The sequence below is a fragment of the Cyprinus carpio genome, unplaced genomic scaffold (assembly GCF_018340385.1).
Source record: "Cyprinus carpio isolate SPL01 unplaced genomic scaffold, ASM1834038v1 S000006643, whole genome shotgun sequence".
Taxonomy (NCBI): Eukaryota; Metazoa; Chordata; class Actinopteri; order Cypriniformes; family Cyprinidae; genus Cyprinus; species Cyprinus carpio.
Genome location: NW_024879270.1, coordinates 896,000 through 916,690, shown reverse-complemented (window position 1 = coordinate 916,690; position 20,691 = coordinate 896,000). Strand labels below are relative to the sequence as shown.

Here is a 20,691-nt window from a genome sequence, read left to right as displayed (position 1 = left end):
CCCCTACTTTTAAGAAACAATCACATTACATGCACCCCCCCTTGTGTTAATGTTAATTTATGACTATGACAGTCTGACTTCTTGCCACTTGGGAAGAATTCCCCTACTTTTCTCATCTTCTACCATTATATATTCCCCTGGTTTCACAGACAAGACTTAACAGTACCAGACTAACATACCTTAAAATATTTCAGTGCCATTGATTTGTCTGAAGATGCACACGTACAGTAATGTTTTTTTCCCTTTTTTTTTCTTTTTGTTTTTCTAAGGCACATTTATAAAAGATACTTAAATGTCCTAATTGAACTGTGGCCTAATCCTGGCTTAACCTAAGCCCTGTCTGTGAAAGCAGCCCTTAGTCTTTAAACATAATAACCTGATACGAGTGTGTGTGCTTTTGCACAGTACAAGTTTTCACAGTAACAAACTATGATAAACTGACCATTATGTCATATTAATGTTATATTCACTGTTATACAAGTACTTTTTAATAATGTTTATAAATATTTCTTTACTTGTGCAAAAAAAGTGATGATATAGATTAAGGTGCTGTTTTTTTCATATTCTTTTATTTTCAATATTTATTTCTAATTTAGCTAATGTTATGTTAAACAAGTAAACATTTAATTGTCTTACACACCATTTTAGTGCTAGGAAGCTTCAAGAACAGGGTTGAGAAGAATTACTGCTCTTAGATATTAGCCATCAAAAAATTCATATCAGTCAACCATTAGCCATGAGCATTTATGGCATTTATGAACGCAACACTTTTTAAACGGGTCCTTCACAAAAATGCTAACAGGAAAACATTCCCACAGGCACACAACACTTAACCGCTTCTCTCGAGTAGCATATTGACCTCGCCATATAAAAGTGATATTTGTAGTCAGCTTTTGCCTTTCAGCTCTCATTACACAAAGTCAACTCAAATTCAATAAACAAGGTCGGCAGTGAGGAGAATGTGACAAATGTGAAATGTGACAAATCAAAAGAAAAGATTATAATATATCCAGAGAACAGCATTACAGCAGCAACCACAAGAACAAAGTTTAGAGGAACGCACTGGGCAATAAACTTAGAGACACATGCACACTGATGTTCAGAAAGTGTAATTACCTGAAGGCCGTCATTTGTTTGATCCACAAATCCAAAAATGTTTGTCAGTAGCAATCCAATAATGAGCAAAATGCCTTAAATTCCCATAAACTCCTCTCATGTACACAGAACAAACTGAGAATAAGCCAGGGGTGAGGATGTGGAGGTTGAGATGAAGGGTAATGCCTCTAGACTGAGATATGGAGCACTCTTTAGCCTTTGCAAACGTTTGACTTTCCACAGGACAGAATGAGGAAAAGAAATACTGAAGGAGGCACAGCTGAAAACATTCAACTTTGTCTGACACACCCAGAGGCTTTGGAATGGATCCCAGCTCTAAATGTTCCAGTTTCGTCAGACACAACACGCTTAAAAAAAAAAAAAAAAAAAAAAAAAAAGAGAAAAAAAAGAGAGGGAGAAACCCAACATGTATGCACATGCACACTCAAAAACAACAATAAACACAGCAGGTTTCAACACAAAACAGCTTTTTACATGTCATGTTCTGAATAAAATGTTAAAAGATTCCCCTAAATTCACTCTGAGCAGGTCTTACCGCTCTCTCTGTTGGCAGGCTGGAGCATTCTGTGAGAGGCTCACTCAGAGCCATCAAACAGCGCTTTACCTTTCATGGGCAGGGCCTGCAGTCACCTTACACAGGAAGCTGTGTCATTCAGTTCATAAAGGAGTGTTTCCACAACTTGCATTCTCCTGAAACTACACTGACACACCTCACTCCTTAATCACACTTACTAAGAAATCTGACACGATGGCCTCAATTTAATTATGACATATAACGACGGCTTTTTGAGGTGATATTTCTTATCTTTATTAAGTAATAAAAAGAGCAAATACAGACATGATTCAGACACTACTTTGGCTTTTTACTGCCTGTATCAAAAGTTATGACAGAGTAAACCATGTTTTATTTACATTGAAAATACCTTGAAAAACATAATTAATGTTACTTATATTATTATTTCACTTTTACCGATCTTTTTAAAGGCTTCTTTTTATCCTTTATAACTATATATAGTGATACTCCAATCAGGATTTTTAGAAATTTATTCAGGGCCTGAATTTCACTTTTTAAAATGGGGGCAATTCCCCTCTAAGGTGACTCTTGTGAGAGGGGAAGCAACACGGACTGTGCTCTCACAGAAGAGTCCGCTACTGATCATTGGCTGTTTACCACAAAGGCAAAAACACAACATTTATCCATTATTTTGAATTCAAATCCAAACATTGTCACTGAAAATGCCTTTTCAGCATTAAAAGGTTTGTTTTTTGTTTTTTTACACAGTACAGTAATAAAATTTTTAACAGGTATGTTTAAAAACAATAAATATAAGCAATACATTATTCAGTGCTTTTACTTTTGCATTTACTTCTAGATTTATATATTAATTTCCTCAAGCAAGTGGCAAAACATTTAAACTACTTTATCACAAACTTACCATTGACAAATATAGTCAGCTCTACTGCCTTTCCTATTTTAAAATATTTATTACAAGCAGTCCTGCCGTTCATAAAGAACTTTGTTTTTCTTCCTCCATGAGTGCCATCTTATTGCCTTGTTTATCTAAAGGTGCTCTTTCCCTTTAAACCTAGCCAAAAAGACATATGTGTTGACTGTGAAACACAGTAGACTTTCTCATAATACGCATGTGTGGTGTAGGCCTTATTACTATATTTTCGTGTCAATCTATGTTCATATTTACTGAAAACAATGCGCGGCTTCTTTAATTCAGCACTTGCAGCGCAGCAATAGACTCAGTGAGGAAACGATCTCTACACTACTGCAGACTCGCTGCCGGACCGCAACCGTGTGTGCAGTGTGGTGTGTGGTATACAGGAGAGCGCGAGAGCTGTGTGTTTTTAAACGGGGGAGAGATAAAAAGTAATGCAATTTATAAACTTTAGTGGCGATGTGACACTGCCTCGATTGTGCAAGTGACAATTCCTGTGTCAACTGTGCAACTCGCTTATAGACAGACGCAATGTGTGGTGATTTGAAGCAATTTGCGTAGTTTGAGAGAGAAAGAGAGAGAGAGCGCAGTGATCCGCTCCCACTATTTGTGAAGTTAGTTCTCAAACAAGGTTTTCAAATTACTTTAAGTTATTTATCTCAAACAAGGTTTTCAAATTACTTTATAAGTTGCTGCGCCAGACAGAGACTGCCACGGTGCCACTACATGTCGTGCCAAACTTCTCACGGCAGCGTCAACACCTTGAGATCCTTTTTTTGAGATCGGCCTTTTTAGAGACCGGCGATTAATCATCCTAACGTGATTATCGGCCGATAGTGACTGGTAGCCGATCAATCGGAGCACCTCTACTATGCTTGGGAACTAGTGCTGTCAAACCATTAATCGCATCCAAAATAAAAGTTTTTGTTTATATAATATATGTGTGTGTACTGTATATATTTATTATGCATCTATAAATACACAAACACACATGTATACATTTTTAAAAAATATTTATGTGTGTGTGTGTGTATATATAATATATGTATATATATATATTATATATATATATATATATATATATATATATATAAATATTTTATGTATTAACAAAAAATCTTTCTTAAATATACACATGCATGTTTGTGTATTATATACATAATAAATATACACATTACACACACATATTATCATGTAAAATAACCTTACAGTTATTTTAAGTTTTTAATCAAACAACAAGTGATTAAACAACAAGTCTTTTAATCAAACAACAAAAAACAAGGAAATCAATCACTGCTCTTGATTGAATAACTTTTGCAACTCTATTTATTTGTTCTGTTAGTTGTAGTTAGATTATTTGTTCTTACTTTATTTTTATTTGACAGTATAATCAGTTTTTTTCCCTAAACATAGCACGTACCAAACCGTACCGAAACGTGAGTCTAAAACCATGATACAAACCGAACCATGAGTAATTAGAACCGTTTCACCCCAATTTACAAACAAATTACTATTTTAGTGGCCTAAAAACATGTGCAACTAGTACTATAGGAAGGTTTTTGAAGAAATGACATGAGCTGGATGACAGAGGTTTGTCATGCACATACGCATGCACATACACATAATCCATCATGAAATTATGAAAATTTAAATAAAAATAAATTATAATAATGAAAAATATACTTTCATTATAAATTATTTCTTGCAACTTTATGCTGAACAATACAAACATATTAAAACTTAAGCGAAAGACCTATTCAATAACACACACTCCTGATAAGCCTGACGTCACTCACATGACACACGATGTGAGAGAAGCATGACTGGAGAAGAGAAACTAGAGCAGGGGAAAGATACCCTTGGGCTAGTAACCAAAATCATGGCTTTAAGTTGAGGAGTACTGGACTGAAGAAAGTTTCCTTTCTCATACACAATTCTATCGCGATATACATAATTTTAGTTCTAGGTTGATATGATGCCAAATATAGATACCATTGAAAGTTCACAATTCTCAACACAAATTTGAAGATCACAGCAAAGAAAAAAAAAACTAATACTAGCCTAAAATATAACAAAAAAGTTGTGTCAAACTTAATAAAGACAAATAAACAGTCAGTAATAAAAGAACAAAGAAACAAATTACCACAATAGGACCAATTAAACGGAACAAAGATACAAATAAAGTTAACAATAATTTTCAGGAAGGTCTGTCCAGCAGAAGAATTATTACAGAAACTTAAAAGTAATCACACGTAAAAACATGAAACAGTCTTCACTGTATGAATAAAGTAAACAATGATAGCGCACCAATAATAATAGTTATTGACTAATGACTACCAACATTGCCATGACGGAGAACAAAAGATTTATAGCTACTGGCCTTCACAGTGTACACAGCTGAAATGTGGACTCGTTTTGGCTTCCACAGTAAAGGTGGCACCAAGGATAGTGACAAGAGTCACACAATTGCAAAGCCCATTTTAGTGCCTTACGGTTTCATTTGATTTATACCTGATTCATTTTTGTCTATGTGGAGATATGTTTATATAAATAAATAAATAAGTTTATACAAGTTATATAGTTGATGGAGCCCTTCCTAAACCAGGAATTTAGAATCAAATACTTATAATAAGTGGTCTAAGGCAGTTATAATATATAGCCTAATATTTATTTGAAGTGTAATTTGATTTTTTAGTTTGGCTAACCTCCGATTTGTTTACACGGTGAGGGTGGGGTTTACGACCTATACTGCAGCCAAAATGTTTTGGGGACATGAATGATACATTTCTGTCAGTTTTTAATGTCTAACTTAAACTTTACTTAAATCAATTGTAAGTCATAGGTCAAAATCAGAAAGGGGGCTAAAGTAACTATTTTCCTGAAATAAATATTTCACACTTGGCCACACAACATACAAACCATTATAATTATTTAATTCTGATTGGCAATTTTAGTTTATCACTTAAAATATTGAGCAGTGTCCAGCTGTTTTTTTTTTTTTTTTTTTATACACAGTCACTAGAACACTCAATACTTAGGTGACTTTTGCAAAACCCTTCACACAGTGAGCACAGCAGTGGTCTGTGTGGGCTAAACTGTGGATCATTTATCATTGCTTTAGCACAACATGCATTCACTGAGAATACATTCAAATTCCATTATTTTATCATTTCGACAGAATAACTGCCAAAACTCTGTTTACCTACAAGCCAATTTGCACACGTTTACATACTCTTTTAAAAATTGTTAAATTTGAGTTCTAAACAATAACAAATTACAAAACTGAAAAAGACAACAATTATCTGCATTTCTACAATGATATTTTAATGAAATATATTTTGAATCTAAAGTTGTTAAAAATGCTATCAAAACGATTGGACCAACCACAGGTGATTCCCATTGCAGCTGAAGACCTACACATGTCACTCCTCTACCATCTAATTTGGTAAAGGATGGTAACCTATAAAAAAAGAAAATGGACAAATTAGGAATAATTTTCATGGGTCAAGCCAGACATAGAGAAGTGGCTGGAAGATAAAGAGGTAGAGGAATATGTATGTGTGGTGGAAGAAGAATAACAGGAAGATCAAGAGCTGTAGTCTCAGATGAGATCAGGGTGACTGTAATTGATCATGTAATAAATTATGGTCCTTCAATGAGAGGCTGGTCTGAGATTGCAGACAAATCGTAAACGCTCAATAGGGACATCTGTTGTTAGAGTTTTCCAGCAAACCAACAGGTAAGTATTCTGCAAAAGCATCTCCTCCAAACCTGCTTGTGTGTAATTGTTTATGCATTTCTACTTAATGTAGGACCCAACGGTTACCTCCCAATAGTGGGAGAAGTAAGATGTTCACTGTTGTGCAGGAAACTGCAATCGTTGACAGTCATCACACAAAATGCCATAAGAGTGTTGGCAGACAACATTACATTTGGAAATGTTCACAGTGCAGACCTGCCAACCTTGGAAATTTTTTGAGTACAATCAGTGTGATGGGACAGGACATGGGGTTATACATTCCTATGGTGCTTTTCCACTCTATTGTATGGCTCGGCTCAGTTTGTGTTTCCACTGCAGTTTAGTACTGCTTTGAGTTGGCAGGATTATAGACATACATTATAGTTGCATTATCCACTCCTCAGCTATCAATGAGAGGAACATCTGTACTTTCTCAACAGACCATGAAACAGCCATTATTTTGTTGTTTTAAAAAAAGGTGCGCTCATTCGAAATGGTTACGTTCAAGCAAAAAACGTTGTGTTCGATCCTCGCTGGCTGTGCAGATTTAAACTAGCGGTTCTAGTGTCTCGTGTTGCAAGTGTCTCAATGACGAATGTAGTGGCAATTCTCTCCGGCCAATCAGCAGGTTTTACACGTCACATTTTGGGAACGTTACGGCTCGCTTGGAACCTCAGCCGAGGTGGTACTGAAAAAAGTACCACCAGGCACTGTACACAGTGGAAAACCCCTCAAAAATTAGCCATGCCGTGCCTTACAGGGCACCAGATTGCAACTAAAATTTTAGTTGTTTATTCTCACATTTGAGACCAAAAATATTAATTTGCGAGTGAAGTTTTTGCTGAGGTCACCACTGGCGACTAGGGCTGTGCAATCGAAATTCAGTTTAAATTTTGGCCTCCAACAATTCTGAAAATGCAGTCATCGAGATAAAATTATATTTGCACCCCATTCCACCCCATTTCCAACAGTGCTCTTTCGCTCCTCCATTAAAGCCCAATTTCACATGCAAATCAGTAAAATCATGTAACAAGACTTTTGCACAATGGGACATGCTTGATTTATTGAAGTATATTAGATTTATTCATGTTTTTGAAAGCGTGAAAGAGAACTTGCGCTGTTCCTCTGGAGGATTACAGAATCGGAACATAACACGGACATGTAAAGTCAACTTTTAGCGTCTAAACTGTCAAATGCATGCAAAAATGTGTAAAAATGCGGCACTTAGTGATTATTCATGTAAACCCTCGCCAGTAATGTAATAAATGAACATAAAGAGTTGAGAATGAAAATACTTGTGTAACATTAAATTGGATCCGTGCGGCTCTTAAAGTGACAGCCGGCTAATATATATTCTGCCAACTGTGTGCTTAAATATTAATCAAAGAACAGAAGACAAATTCAAAATCACTCACGGCTCTTGATTGAAGGAGTTTTGTAGCTTCAATAAGAAACAAAGAATGTGTGATTCTTACAGAGAAGACCATGCTGTTTTATTTTTACATTTGATTATTCAATTTATCGAGTAGGCTGTTAACTGAATACTTTAGATTAAAAAACTTAAAGCACAGTTTTTTTCACTTGTATCTTTTTTATTCTATTGAATTGTATTCCTTTGCTTTTTTTATTACTGGCAGTTTAATTATTTTCGATAATTTTTAATTATTTATTATTTAATTATTTTCGATAATTTAAGAAGATGGCATTCTTTCAATCTCCACAAGAACTCGTACCATGGCAGATCAACATTGTTTGTCGCGGACAACTACTGATGTATAATGCTATGTAGTATAATAAATTATAAGACACTTGTTCTGTGCTTTGTTTTAATATAAGAAAGTGTAACATGAAAATATATTAAAGTGCACATAAATGCACACAAAACTCAAGTACATACGGAGGGAGGGGTTGTAGCAGACCAATCACAGCGCTTGTGGTCCGCGTTGAAATGACACGCCAGGCCAGGTGCACGTCAGGCTATAGGGTGTGTATCTATGGGTAGGCTATGGCATAGGTTCGACGCAGAAGTATAAACTGGGCTTTAGTTCAAGCGGCAAGTGAACCCATTTAATCTTTTTCTTTACTACTACAGTACATAATGAACATGAATTAACATCAAAAGGTAGGCTATTTTACAAGAGGGCCTACAGTACAACTTACTGAAATGTCTCATGTAAAACTCATTCAGTGTTTCAAACTGCGGAAAACATGTAAAGCTTGTAAACATTGCAACATAATACATTTACCTCAGAATAACCATTCGGTGTCCATAAGCTCATCAATCAGCTAGAAAAATAACTATAAAGAGGAGCATTCTGGAATATTTATGCACTTTTGCATATTAATATTTTTACTTAACCTGTTGTCTGTTTCATCACCTCCTATAAAATTGAATTTTTCTAATTAAGAAAAACAGCCAATGGCTCCTTGATTTTTTTGTCTGGGGCCAATCCGTACCATTCAGTGGAAAAGCGCCACTAGATAGCTACATTATTACTTGAAGATCCTTGATGGCCAGTGTCAAAATCGCAAATGCACAGTGTGCAAAATACAAGATTTAATGTTAAATATTTTCCAAAGGTTAGCAGGTCTGCACTCAGTCACACACACCTTTAACCATAGATTTCAGATCAGTTATGATGGCTTGGCACATCAAAGTTTTTTTTTTTTTTTTTTTTTTTTGTGACTTAAAATGCTATTTATAAAAACTCACTTTAAAGGGATAGTTCACCCAAATATTAAAATTATGTCATTAATGACTCACCCTCATGTCGTTCCAAACCCGTAAGACCTCCGTTCATCTTCGGAACACAGTATAAGATATTTTAGATTTAGTCCGAGAGCTTTCAGTCCCTCCGTTGAGAATGTATGTACGGTATACTGTCCACGTCCAGAAAGGTAATAAAAACATCTTCAAAGTAGTCCATGTGACATCAGAGGGTCCGTTAGAATTTTTTGAAGCATCGAAAATACATTTTGGTCCAAAAATAGCAAAAAAAAACTACGACTTTATTCAGCATTGACTTCTCTCCCGGGTCTGTTATGAGCGCGTTCACAGCACATCCGGGTTCGCGAACGAATCATTCGATGTAACCGGATCTTCTTGAACCAGTTCACCAAATCGAACTGAATCGTTTGAAGCGGTTCGCGTCTACAATAAGCATTAATCCACAAATGACTTAAGCTGTTAACTTTTTTAACATGGCTGACACTCCCTCTGAGTTCAAATAAACCAATATCCCGGAGTAATTCATTTACTCAAACAGTACACTTCATGGATAATCAAATGTCTACTTCAAATTTCTTTTGAGAAAAGTATTTTTTGGAAGGTGACTTCATGCAGAAACTCCACATATACATCACAGAAGTAGAACTCATGACGATCCAGGAAATCCATAATATGGACAAAGACATCACTGTAGCCGAATTAAAAGTTAGAAACATTTTGAATGATGAAACATTAAGACAATAAACACTCGACTGCAACAATATATGGTTTTTGGTGCTCTTCAAGCCATCTCAGGTTTTTTCATAATTATGTTTATTTATAATCCATTGCTAATTGACATTAGGGCTGCACAAATATGACAAAATCATAACTGTCGATTAATCTCTTGAAATTTCATATTGCAATTATTAATTACGATTATCACAATTTTCATTGAATGGTGTTTATACAATTGTTTGATGCAACTGCATGCCGTATTTTTATATGAAAATAAATGAGCTGAAAACACTCAAACAGAAAAACCTTTAGTGCTTTTCTATAGTATTAAGCCTCAAATGTCAAATATACATCAGATTGGTTTCTTCTTTAAATCATAAAAAAGTAAAAATATAAATGGTATTATAATGTTATACTTAAACTAAAACAATGGAAAAACCCTCAAGATAACATCTAGAAAGGAAAAAAAAAAAACACATCTTAAGCGTGCAGAACAAGTGGACTTTGAATGATTAATTGCCGCTTTAAAAGATTACGTAATTGTGGCATCCATAATTGTAATTGCGATTAAAAATTTTATTAATTGTGTAGCCCTAATTGACATAGCTGTTTTTACTGTATAAAATATATTTTCTGCCACATTCTATGACAAGAAGCCACATCAGATCACAAAAGGAAGTGATTTCAAACACTCGACTGATGTTGGGGCGTAAAGGCATGCTATAATGTTCTCTTTTGTTGGACAGCAGGTTTAGAAATGCTTCATTGCAAGTCATTATGAGGGAAGGTATTTGGCACGTGTTGCTTTTTCAAATGCATGTTATAAGCAGGGAGGTGTTTCCTCATCTCAGCACAGAAATTATTTAACTGCAAAACCGAGAAAAAAAAAAAATGATAACAATGAATATTTTACTGTGCTCGCTTAAGAAATCCAACAGCGGGAGTGGAAGGGGGATTGCTGTCGATTTGCTCTTTTTAATGACTCTTCTTCTTTTGCTGTTGCTTGATTTGAGTACTGCACGTGCACAGAGGCGTCACCAGGTTTATGCGTATTTTAGAGTGACAAATCATACCATCATACTTTGAGGTTAAAGTGCCCCTATTATGCCATTATTAAGGTTGCTAATATTGTTTTATGAGTCTCCTAAAACAGGTTTACATGCATGCAAGGTCAAAAAACAGAAAATAAAAATAGATTTAATTTTACCTCATTTCTAAATGATTCGTAAACGACTTGTGCGAAGCAGTTCAAAGAATCACTCTCTCTAAAGCCCTCCTTTCCATGAGCCCTCACTGCTTTGACTGGTCAGATGGTGCAGTCCTTTGTGATTGGTCCAGAGCCACAGAGATTAGCTCTGGATTGGTCTACCGCGTACAGCGCGTGTCGGAAATAAAACACCCCTTGCCATGAAGGAATGACAGCCCTGGAGACTTGTCAATACATAGAAAAGATGGTATCGATTGTACCTTACCAATTCGAGCCGGAGTCTGATGAAACAGCTGAACTGGCTGATTGACAAGAGACTGATTCGCAAGCACGAGTGGAGCAAGATGTTTCTCAGTGGTAAGTGTCAAGTGTTAACAAGTTTGTGGTAATTTTTTAAGATGTGATAAAACAATTTTACTCTCACAACATAGGATACAGCATCTTCTCGACATGATGTTAACCACATGGAAATTTTACTGTTTGTGGGCGGGCAAGTTGGCGACGTGCACTGTCGGTTTCACAACTTTGCAGATAGTTTATGTTTACATACAGCTACATGATACACTGCATTAAGGTAATATTCAAAATGATTGAAAAAAGATTCCTGAAAAAACTTCAGGTCAGGATGAAGCAGCTTTACACCGTGCCTTTTGAGAGGAAATCTGACCAAGCCAAGCAAATCAGGAAGCAATATGTCCAGGTAAAATGACTATAAAATACAATACTGTTTTTTAACAAACACAAATACACACAAAGACAAGTTTTAGGTATAGTGTACATTACTGTAAATAGACTAATTCTTATGTTGCCTTCTGGATTTAATTAAGAGAGTCATGGAGATTGAAGGCCAGTATTTTCATCTTTGTGGATGAGGCTGGTTTCAACTTGGCCAAAACATGGCGGCAAGGAAGGAACATGATTGGGAAAAGAGACCATGGCTGGTTCCAGACATGGGCAGGGGTGGGCTGAGCCCACCCAAATGATTGTCTTGCCCACACAATCAGAATTAGATAAAGATTATGTTAATTTTTTTTGTGCATGGATTAAAACTAATCTGAAGCCAACTGTATTTTGAGAAATTTAAGCTTGAGACTGCCCAAACAATCATAAAATACCTCCAGAAAATTGCAGCATATTTCTTTTATTTTCTGAATGTAAGGCATGCTGAATTCACGCGGGGGCTTTAGTCTGTTGCAGAAAAGCAGAGGCTGACAATGAGCGAAAGCTAGCAGAAATATTTGCGTGCTATCACGGGGAGTTTGCGAGTTATAAGGAGTTTAATACACTAATATGTATTATAGCGTACCACTGAAATTACCGGAGCAGTTTTAATGTTCTAAAAGAAAAAAAAAAAATCATTCAATAACGTGCATTCATTGATGGGGCATGAACATAAGCGTCTAAAATGCATAGGCTATACAGTTGAAAGCTTAACCCTTTTGACTTGCTGTTAATGTTGACTGTAAGAATTACTTACTATAGCAACAGTCGGCTCGACTGCAGTGATGCAAACTATCCAACGTATTTTTTTTTTTTTTTTTTAATTCCACCGTTTTGAATTGAAAGTTGGGCTGTAATATTAAAGATATTAGGAATAAAACTAAAACTGAATGGGTGCATATTTTAAAATAGCTAAAAATATTATTGGTGAACACACCGTGAACTTGCTCAAGGGCACTTCAGCCATGGGTATTGAGGGTGGAAGAGAGCGCTGTTCATTCACTCCTTCCCACCTACAACTCCTGCCAGCACCGAGACTCGAACCTGCGACCTTCGGGTTACAAGTCCAATTCTCTAACCATTGGGCCACAGCTGCCCTTCAATATCAATATGTGTCGCGATATAATTTTTTTCAATAACGGTGATATGATTTTTAAACACATTTCCGATATTTCGATACATTACAGGTGTTTCCCATACATTGACTTACTTGTGACGTTTGACTGTTGAATAAACATGAGCACTGCACGTTTCAAAATCATAACACGGCGTGGGTGTTTTATATGAATGTATCTCTGAAGTAATTAGACTGTCTTCAGAAAAGTTTCGATACCATTTTCATTTTATCTGATAAAGAAGCATTCATGAGCGGAGCTGATTTGATTACAGCTGTTACTGGAGAAACCGCTGGTTCTACCCGAGCGGCAACCTCGCGCTCTCTCTCGTGAAATTCATCGCCTGGCCACTTGAGGAAGTCAGTCCCATAGACTCCCCATGTTAAATTGCCCAACTTTACAGCAGAAAAAAAAAACTTGTTTACAGCCTGGTTAAAAAAAAATGATTTTGGTCTATAAAGCTAATTTTGCCCTTCGTGACAACTGTGAGGGGGTGAATTTTTTTTATAACTCATCTGTTTAAATTATATTAAGCCTTAAAGTTCTGCATAATTAAGGGCGTGGCCACTTGAGTGACAGGTGGATTGCCGCTGCTGAAACTGCCGTCGAGCTAGGTGGGCGTGGCTTTAGCAACCAGCTCCCGCCTTTTTGTCCATTTTCGATTATCCGGGAGAGTCGCGCAGCGACACGATGCCAAGATGACGACGGTCCGCTCTGCACACTTTGAGCTTCAAAAACGCTCTTCGGGAGTCTATGGGTGACGTCACGGACACTACATCCATGTTTTTATACAGTCTATGGTTGTAACGTGTTTTTATTCAGTGTTTTTTTATAGTATATTGTTAAAGCTCATCATTTTGGCTTAAAATCAGTTTGGATTTTCAATAATAAGCCCGTCTCCAGCAACATGCTTTTGTTGTTGCTCTTTTTTTTCTGCAGCAACTCAGAGCACTTTTCATACTCTTTATACTGGCTAAAGCACATTTGTTTCAGTCTATAAGAATAATCAGCCTACACTACCAGTCAAAAGTTTTTGAACAGTAAGATTTTTTATGTTATTTTTTTATTTTTAAAGAATTCTCTTCTGCTCACCAAGCCTGCATTTATTTGATCCAAAGTACAGCAAAAACAGTAACATTTTGATATATTTTTACTATTTAAAATAACTGCTTTCTATTTGAATATATTTAAAAATGTAATTTATTCCTGTGAACAAAAAAAAATAATTTTCAGCATCATTACTTCAGTCTTCAGTGTCATATGACCCAGAAATCATTCTAATATGGCAATTTGCTGATTATCAATATTTAAAACAGTTGAGTAAATTTTTTTTCAGTATTCTTTGATGAATAGAAAGATCCAAAGATCAGCATTTATCTGAAATAAAAAGCTTTTGTAACATTATACACTATTCCATTCAAAAGCTTGGAGTCACTATGATTTCTTTCTTTCTTTTCTTTTTTTTTCTTTTTTTTTGGAAAGAAATTATAGAAATTAATACTTTTATTTAGCAAGGATGCTTTAAATTGATCAAAAGTGATGATAAGTCATTTATAATGTTACAAAAGATTTCTATTTCAAAAAAAATACTGTTTTTCTGAACTCTCTATTCATCAAAGAAACCTGAAAAAAAATCTGCTCGGCTGTTTTCAACATATTAATAAATGATTTTTGAGCAGCAAATCAGAATATTAGAATGATTTCTGAAGGATCATGTGACTGGAGTAATGATGCTAAAAAATATAGCTTTGAAATCACAGGAATAAATTGCGTTTTAAAATATTTTCAAATAGAAAACAGTTATTTTATATAGTAAAAATATTTCAAAATGCTACTGTTCCTGCTTTATTTTGGATCGAATAAATACAGACTTGGTGAGTAGAAAATTCTTTAAAAACATTAAAAATCTTACTGATCAAAAACTTTTGACTGGTAGTGTATGTTAGGCTATAGTTTGAAGTTAAAGATATTAATATTAATTAGGTGAGTCTGAGACGATTATTTGACAGTGATTTCACATTTCTTGTTTGTACGAAGGCTAAATACAAATAAAAGGTGAACATTAATTTATTTGTGCTTATTTTTTCTTTTTTTCTAAAATATTATATGGTTTTATACTCACTATTATAGGTGCCAGACTTGCCAAGTTCATTTTTCATAAGTTTGTATGCACAGACATCTGTTGTTTGCATTCTTGGCAGTGTTTACGAGGCTTTTTTAATAGTGTTCATATCGATATCAGAATTATATCTTATCGACCGAAATTAAAAAATATATTGTGATATAAATTTTGACCATATCGCCCAGCCCTATGTTTGGTATAAATAAAAAAAAGTTAGTTGAAAAAAATCACCAGTCTAGAAACAATGATACAGAGAAAGAAAACAAAGAGTTTATTATTATTATTATTATTATTATTATTATTATTATTATTATTAATGAAGAAAAAAATTCATGAAAGTGCATGATATTCTAGGCTGCTAATGAAAGTTTTTTTTTTTTTTTTTTTTTTTTTTAGTGTACAAATAACAGCCTATAGTTAATGTAGGTAATATAGCAATATCTACAGTATAGATATCTAGATTTTCCCCCCTTGCAATAAACAAAATACGGAAATTCGTAAAGTGGAATTAGAATTTTATCTTCCTGGGCGGGTCGTAATTTAGCTTATGTATGAGCTTATGTATGGGAAACACTGTGCATTTATGTTTTGAGATCGTGTTTGAGTAGTTTTTATATTATTGGTAAATCATGACATTCTGATGCAAATGACGCACTTACTCCGTGCTGTTTACGGAAGTCAAAGAAATGTGTAAAGTCATCAAATAACATGTCATGCCAAAAGCAGCTACATTAATGTAAATGCAGGAAACAAAAATGAAAACATAAACAAAAAAACTGATCGCATCCACCCCTCCATGTTTACAAACACAACACCGGGAGGCGAACCGCTGTATGTACCGAGATTACCGGTCGGTATATCATGGTTTTTCAGTTCGGTCTGAATATCATTACACCCTTAGTCAGCAGTGCTGGAGAGCTTATCTGCTAGGCATGGGATGATAACTGGTTTCAAGGTATACCGTGGTTTGGAAAAGTCATGGTTTCAAAACTACAAAAAAAAAATTGTTACACCGTTCCTGCGGTATGCACAGTTTTTTTTTACGTGTCATCAAAGACGGAAAGTGCAGGACTCCCTCTGGTTGTGTGCAGCGAAGAGCATAACGAGTCACACGAATCATGACCCCTCCAGTGTGAGCAGTCAGTAGCTGCGTTTACATGGACCCTACTAATCCGATCGTAATAGGACTAGAAGCACAATCAGAATAAAAAAAGTCACATGTAAACACGTCAATCGGACTGAATTGGCCAGATCCGACTAAAATTTCGATCGGATTGTAAGGGGTGGTTTATTCCTTTTGTAATCAGAGCGAAAGGATATGTAAACACTTGATCAGATTGAAAACCGAACCTGGAAAGTACTGCGCATGCGCAGTGACGTAGAAATAGCGTAATGACGTATGACGCGCTGAACGAGGTGTTCTTCCAAGTGAATAAAGTGTCATAAATAAAGTGTCCTGTCATTATATAACTCCCCTTTCACTCAGCGTATGTGAAGTGGAACAGGACCACGTCCCACCAGTCCTTGTTTAAGACTCTCATCAACAGACGACTAGGGAAGGGGCACTTTTACTACTTTTTTTTTTTTTTAAGTAATGTTAAGCAGCACAATAGTTCATGTGCTGGTCGTCGCCTAATTAAGACCCGAAGTAGATAAATATCACGTATGCTTTTTAAACCAGTATGCAACAGCAGCGGGAAACTCTGTATATTCATGCAGTGTGCACATGTCAAAAGAGTAAATCCGATCAGAAGATTGTGACATATAAACGCGCATATCAACTGGATCACTTTATTTAGCGTTCATGTAAACACTACGTTCGGATTTGTCAATCAGAATGAATTCATTCCAATGGAAGCAAAAAGTGTCCATGTAAACGCACATAGTGAGAGTCACCTGTGTGTGGGATGACCGAAGGAGATGAATCCCTGGAACTTTTTCCCCCGTCGGAAAAGACGAAGTCTGTCGTATTGGAATTTTTCGGGTAACGTAGACTAACCATGATCGGTACACAACGATGTTCCGTACAGATGAATTTTTAGCGCTGATCACTAAAAAATATTTCCAGGTCGAACATAAACTATATATCTGTCTCATCTTCATTTCTCCCTCTTTCACCCCCGATCAAGACAGAGACTCACCCGCCGTTTGTTTCAGTGTTGAAATAAATACTATTTGGCTTGCTACTGAGGCACATAACAGGCTAATTAACTAGCTAACGTCAACTAGTTTCCTCCCTCACGTTATTTCACAGAGCGGGGAATAGCAGTCTAAAGTACATACTGTACTTTTCTGCGATTTAATACAATAATTAAATTTTGCTGGTATCATGTCTATTCTTTTAAGCCTCCTGCCATTGTTTAGATCTGTTCAAAATCACAACTTTAAAAAAAAAAAAAAAAATGTGTGTGACACTCGCGCTCTCTCTTTCGTTATGTGTGTATGTGCACACATCCTCATACCTCACCGCTCCAAACCATAGCTCCAAACTTAATCCAGGAAAGGTGAACATTCCTGCATCTAGACATGTGCCAGTATTCGGTAATGCGCTATATCAGGGTAATGAATATGCACGATATTGTTATCGTGGGCACTTCTAAATACCGTGAATAATTATATATTACAAATTATTCCGAATTTGGAATGCATTAAGAATACGTTTCCCATCAACTGGTCAAAATGCACAGCACCACTGTATGCTGCTTGAAATACTCGTGTGCGCTCTGATGTAAACAAGCACGCATGAGATGCACATTGGGGAACACGAGAGCACATTCACTCTCTGACAGCAGATGGCGCTAAACTGCAGAAAATGCAGCCTGGAAACCCCATAAATAAAGCAGCTGCCTACTTTCTAAAACTTAAATAGCCATTCAGATTTGTGAATTTGCCATCACAGCCCAAATACTTAAATATTTAGACTTAATAGGCTATTTATTTTCAAACTTTTTTTTACATTTTAATCTGGACTACAACATGCCCTAGATATTGTTTGAAAGTGTTTTGATTCGTTATTGTTCTTTCACACTTTACATTAGGGCTTCATTAGTTAACATTAGTTAATTCATTAGTTAACAAACTGCCAGTGAAAAATTCTTCTGAACATTCATTAATCGTAGGTATTCCAATATTTAAGAACAAGTTGTTAAAATCAAATGTTGCAACTGTGTTATTTAATGAGCTAACATGAACAAAGACTTGTATTTTTTAACAAAGATTAATAACTTCTGTAGCAAATGTAGCTATTACTCATTGTGAATGTTAATGCATTAACTAAGGTTAAGTAATGAGGTCTTTTTGTAAAGTGATACCTATTGATCTTTATAGTTCTTTATATGTTCTATAAGTTTCTTTAAAATAAAGTATATTGTGTTCAGTGGAAATTTATTAATTTTTTTTTACCCAGACATTTAAAAATAACACATTTTAGAGCTATAATCGCAATTTTTGTCCAAAGATTAAAAATTCACACACACACACACACACACACACACACACACACACACACACATGTAACACAACACAATATGTAAATAATTAAAGGGAATGTGTTCCAATAGTTTTTCCCATGGCATCAAAGCTATTACAGAGAACCAGTCCATTTACTGGTATTGGTACAGGGCAGGCTACTGAAATGTTGGTATATTGTGACAACACAAATCTGCAGAACGGGATGCACTGTAAAAATACATAAACTGACTCACATAAAATTGATAAATATAGCACAATTCTGCTTTAATGTGGCAGTAACTACTCTAATTAATAAGCCTATGAAATCTGCCAAGGAATAAAGTGTTTTAGTATTATTTTAATGGTATTAGTGGTGGTATGGTGGTATATCAGCAGGAACTGTTCAGAGAGGTTTATTGAAAAACAAATTCAATTTCCCTAACGTGAACAGTGGGTAATGAATCAATCAAAGGGTGTGTGAGTTGAGGTTGGTGGAATGTATTTCATCAGAAGTGCAAGTCATAATTCATATCTGCAGGAAGTGTATGCAGTTCTCAATACATACAGTTGTGGTCAGAATTGTTTAAAGTAATAAAAGTGGGCAAAAATTAAAGGGATAGCTGACACAAAAATTTAAATTCTGTCATTAATCACTCACCCTCATGTCATTCCAAACCTGTAAGACCTTACAGACTAAGTAACACGACATGACGTAACTCAAATGTGACAATGACCATGAACACTTATCAATGCGGGCTCTGCTTACAAACATGGCTGCACCTCTGTCAATGTGAATTATATGTGAAATACATATATATATATTTATTTATTTATTTATTTTATTTTATTACTAAAATAGGCTTTAATTATAGCAAACCAGAGGTCAGGAGTTGTAGGGAAAAACATTGTGTGATGTCAGTGAACTCCAAAAGAAAGAGATAGCAGTATTAATGTTCAGTTCAAGCAGAATACATTATTTGATCATCAAATCACTTCCTTGAAAAGATGCTGAAAAAAGCAGGAATATATTACACATCTCAGAATGAATTCCTCTGGTCTACTTTGGTTGGCCTCATGGAAAAAGAGTCTCTATATGGTACACTCTCAAACATAAACAGCCTTATGAAAACACAGGGTACAGTTACAGTAAAAGGAAGACACCCTGTGAAAATCTCCAAAAAGTACGGGTGCACCAGCCGATCACCCTCTGTAATACATATAATGCTCGTTTTAATCCTGGGAGTGTCAGTTGGCTGATCCTAAATTCAGGGTCAATATCTTGCCAAATTCATCAAGCACAAAACTACACATGCTGTAGAACACTACTCTAATGAATAAACATTTGCTCAGCCCTTTGCTTAACAAATAAAGATGTGACCACAAATCAAACTATACTTGCTTTAACACCATTTGTGACAGTCAGATGGTGTGGAGCTATAAGAGAAAATTTGAGCGTGCATGCGTGATTTCAGTCTCACTCACTCAAACATGCACACTCTCTCAGCCCAGTGCTATTCTGACTCTAATATCATCTAATATTATTTCAAAATCAAGCAATTACCCATTTTAGATTTTATCCATTTTTTTAATTTATTTATTTGTTTTACAAAAGAAGCCATGAGCCTACCTGCCTCAGTTGCAAAACTTATTGAAGGGCATTTCTATACAGCCAGTTGCATGACTGCAAATCCGAATGTTCAGACTGAAAAACCCTACCCATCCCACCCACAAATTACATCTGTGAAATTCATATCAAACTTTTCATTTCAGTTCTTAAAAGATTTTTTGCTGTATTGAATTCAGTGTGCACTTATTTTAGTCTCTAGCCAGTTCACTTAAAAAAAAAAACACAAATACAACATTAAACATAAGCTGTCCACATTAAGGTCATCTTGCAAGTCACATCATTCTGAAGGGATTCCCCAAAAGCTTGTGAAGGCATGGACGCCAGCCAAGATTACTAGATCTATTTACACAGCCACACATGACATGCACCCAGAAATCCTGTTAGCAAGTCAACAACGGAAGCACACTCATTCATGTGGACATTCCTGTTTCCAGAACACAAGAATAATAAATAAATAAACCGTGGCTATACCAAAACACATTTTAAGTAGCATTAAAATCATGTAAATGCAAACACAATTACTGATTAAAAGGTCACGCATGCCTTTTCTGTGATTAAAATTTAAATTTTGTGTCATTAAATTGGTCATGATGAATTGTATTTTTAGAATAACCTTTCCTATTTAAATGTGAAGGGAGCCTAGCAAGCCCTCAAAGAGCATCCCCTACTAAAAAGCTGTCACTTATCTTTATTCAGTGTGAT

General features: G+C 35.5%; 1 protein-coding gene across 7 annotated transcripts in view; it reads right to left on the bottom strand.

Annotated features, from left to right (window-relative positions):
- The window catches only part of LOC109073638 (plakophilin-4-like), a 128,740-nt gene that overhangs the window by 106,802 nt on the left and 1,247 nt on the right, over positions 1-20,691 (bottom strand). For 2 of the 7 annotated variants that reach the window (XM_042755117.1, XM_042755121.1), the window contains exon 1: positions 1,652-1,694. The exons of 2 other annotated variants lie outside the window; for them this stretch is intronic. In XM_042755117.1, the coding sequence (XP_042611051.1) occupies positions 1,652-1,679 (28 nt within the window). In that variant the 5' untranslated portion in view covers positions 1,680-1,694. Of the gene's footprint in view, positions 1-1,116; positions 1,431-1,651; positions 1,721-20,691 lie in introns of those variants that run through there. 3 more of the 7 variants (XM_042755120.1, XM_042755119.1, XM_042755124.1) reach the window with 3 other exon arrangements.